This window comes from Priapulus caudatus, unplaced genomic scaffold (genome assembly GCF_000485595.1).
Source record: "Priapulus caudatus unplaced genomic scaffold, Priapulus_caudatus-5.0.1 Scaffold1563, whole genome shotgun sequence".
Classification (NCBI taxonomy): Eukaryota; Metazoa; Priapulida; class Priapulimorpha; order Priapulimorphida; family Priapulidae; genus Priapulus; species Priapulus caudatus.
Window position 1 is genome coordinate 32205 of NW_014578624.1, and position 3418 is coordinate 35622.

Here is a 3418-nt window from a genome sequence, read left to right on the forward strand (position 1 = left end):
GGGAGGCGGGTTTAAAACGTACGCGCACCTTTGTCGCCTTGATGCGCAGACGTCTGACAGCGATGATCTTGACATGATTCACGATGAACTTCCGATGGTTTCGCAATGACTTACGATGAATTCACGATGACTTACGATGATTCAAGGGATTGACTTACGATGGTTCACGGATGACCTACGATGATTACCGATGACTTACAATGATTCACAATGACAGGTGTACGATGGTGCACGGATGACCTAGCAGAGATGATTTCTACCAGGATGTACCGCGGGAAGTATGAGGGAGGGAGGAAGAGTTCCAGATAGGCGGGTAGGAAGGGGGAGCAGAGTTCGCAAGGGTATACAGCGAATGACGGTTAAGGTGAAGGGCAAGATTTACGTATGACTTACTAGTGATTTACGGATGTACTCTACGATGATGTCACGTGGTGAATTACAGATGGTTTTCGCTCAGCAGGGATAGACTAGGGAGGGAAGGGGAGAATTTCCCATGCTGGAGGAAGGGAGGAGAGAGGTCCGGCCGGGAGGGAGGGAGGGGAGAGTTTCCAAGAATAGAGGAAGGGGATGAAGTGAGATTTACCCAGGGATAGGAGGGAGGATGAGTTTAAAGATAATTAGCGGGAGCAGTTGATCTGACCTTCACAGGCAGTGATGAGTATGGGTGCAGCAGGGAAAGACGTGATAGCGTAGGTACTCGCTAAGCGACGAAGACAGTTATGCGGGAGGAGAGGGATGCAGGCGAGAGTTCACTGTCACAGATGAGAGGTATGGTAGCGGAGAGGACTCTCCGGATGAGCCAGGATGGCGTAGGAGTAGGCGACGCGATGACAGGATTCTCAGGACAAAGACAGAGGGTGGGGAGAGTTCTCCAGGATGGGAGGAGAAGAGGATGGGTGTAGAGGTTCTAACCATAAGGAATGAGGACAGTATAGGAGGAGGAATAACGAGTGTTCACATGGGATATAATGTGTGAGCGAAAGTGAGTGGGGTTGAGACGTTGGCCTCAGGATAGGAGCGGAGAGATGAGAGGCGGGAGTAGTAGATCTCAGCGCATGTAGCTGTACGAGCGATGGTTGCACGACTGACGGGTATGGAGCGAGGAGGTGATTCAGCAGTTCCGCGAATGGACATGTGTATAGCGAGTGTGAAAGGGGAAATAGTATTCGCCCAAGGATTCGGAAAGTGAAGGCAGAGGGATGTATGCGAGCACGACAGGGAGGGGTTCCGTACGCGTTTAAAGGACGGGATCTGGCTTTTACCCGGCGCCGGCGGAGCACTCGCGTCAAGTTTCGACGGACGGACACGCTGACGTGCGCGAAAAACAATCGCTCGCGCGATGGTGAGGCGCGTCGGTGAAAGCATTGCAGTGTGAAGCGCTGAGTGTTACACTCCGGCCGTTACTCCGTACTCTCCGGGTTATCGGCTGCTGGGCCGTCGTTGGTGGTCGTGTCCGCGAATCGAGAGCGCCGCTGAGCTGCCAGACTCACATCGGCCAGTTCTCGTCCCTCTTAATCGTATTACGGCGCTCGGCGTCGCTGCCGAAGCGAAAGGATGTGATGGTCGAGTCCGCGCGTCGCGATTCACGGGAGGGCTGGCAGTTTGTGTCGCCTTTTAGATACCAGGTAGTTTGTAGTAGAGAAGCGGGAGGATAGAATAGAGGGGGAAGGTAGCTGAGAGAGATGAGAGAGGGAGAGAGAGAGAGAGAGAGAAGAGAGAGATGAGAGAGAGGAGAGAGTGCAGAGAGAGAGAATGAGAGAGAGTGAGAGATGAGAAGAGGAGAGACGAGAGAGAGGAAGAGAGGAGACGTAGAGAAAGATGTATGCGAGAGAGGAAGAGAGAGTGAGTAGAGAGCGAGAGAGAGAGAGAGCAGCGAGAGAGTGAGACAGAGAGGAGCATTTGTGCGAGAGAGAGAGATGAGAGAGAGGTGGGTGAGAGGAGACGAGTGAGATAGAGAAGAAGGAGAGAAGAGAGAGAGAGAGAGAGGTGAGTGAGAGGAAGGTTATTCTGTAAACATTATACTTGTTCTGATAGTAAAATGTATGTGTGCGAGTGTATCCTGCCTACTCTTCCCTCCCTCCCTCCCATCCTGGAAACTCTTCCCTTCCTCCTATCCTGGGAACTCTCCCCTCCCTCCCTCCCATCCTGGGAACTCTCCCCTTCCTCCTATCCTGCCTACTCTTCCCTCCCTCCCTCCCATCCCGGGGCCTCTCCCCTCCCTCCCTCCCATCCCGGGGAACTCGCTCATCCCTACAGTGGCGACAGATTACTCCGGCTACGTGAAGAAAACAATGTAAAACGTTAATTCGACAAAAAAAATAACAATACAAGGTGCGGCGACGCCTCGGTCAACTAAACCGTTACCGTGGCAACCGCAAGGGGACCGTCGCCGCGACGACGAAGACTCCCCCGAGTTTCCGACGCGCGCCGCGGCAAAAGTCGCGCCACTCGACGTCGCCCTCCGCCGCTCGCGCGACCGCAGCGCCCCCTAGGAGCGCGGCTCCTCGCGCAAAACGCGGCGCCCCCTACTGGGGAAAAGAACGCGCTCACAAGAAGCAGAGTTTTGCCTTCAGCGGTAGGTGTCGCGACGACGCCACGTCGTGCTCGCCGGCTGTCGCCGCGGCGACCGTATCCAGGCAGCCGAGAAGCTGCAGGCTGTCGCCGGAGTACCAGATGTAGTCGTGGCAACCGCCGCCCCCGCGCTCCGCGCTGCCGTAGCACGTGTAGTCCGGCTCCTGGCCCTGCAACGCATTGAGGGAGAGCACGCGTGAGGGAAGTCAGCGCCCGTCTACGATGCAGACCCGCGGCTGTGTAGAGGGAAACAAAGGTAGGATGGGATGGGGAAGGAATTCAGGGATAGAATTAGGGATAACTGGGAGAGGTTAGAGGGATAGATTTTCAGGGTTACAGGTAAGCAGGAATCTGATCGGCCGGAATATGATGCAACAAATTGATTGGGTGAAATAATCATCTATAACTCTAACAGAAGTTATGAAATTGCAATTTGCTAAGATTGTTAAACAATGTGAGGTGCGTAGTCCGAAATTCGTAAAATGCGAAACAAGAAAGGTGCGAGCTTTATGAACTTTATACACATGGGCTATATATTATATATACAACAAATTGTCGGTTAAGCCTGGCGCACATTGCCGAACATTTTCCCGAACAAATGTTTTTGTCTGGCAATGTGCGGGTGAACAATTGCTGAGCGCACATTGCCGAACATTTTCCCGAACAAATGTTTTTGTCTGGCAATGTGCGGGTGAACAATTGCTGAGCGCACATTGCCGAACATTTTCCCGAACAAATGTTTTTGTCTGGCAATGTGCGGGTGAACAATTGCTGAGCGCACATTGCCGAACATTTTCCCGAACAAATGTTTTTGTCTGGCAATGTGCGGGTGAACAATTGCTGAGCG

General features: G+C 53.1%; 1 protein-coding gene across 1 annotated transcript in view; it reads right to left on the minus strand.

Annotated features, from left to right (window-relative positions):
- Positions 1 to 2231: 2231 nt before the first annotated feature.
- LOC106817011 overlaps positions 2232 to 3418 on the minus strand; it is a 5839-nt gene continuing 4652 nt past the window's right edge. Inside the window, exon 5 of the mRNA XM_014821657.1 lies at positions 2232 to 2741. Within this exon, the coding sequence (XP_014677143.1) occupies positions 2547 to 2741 (195 nt within the window). The 3' untranslated portion in view covers positions 2232 to 2546. The remainder of the gene's footprint in view (positions 2742 to 3418) is intronic.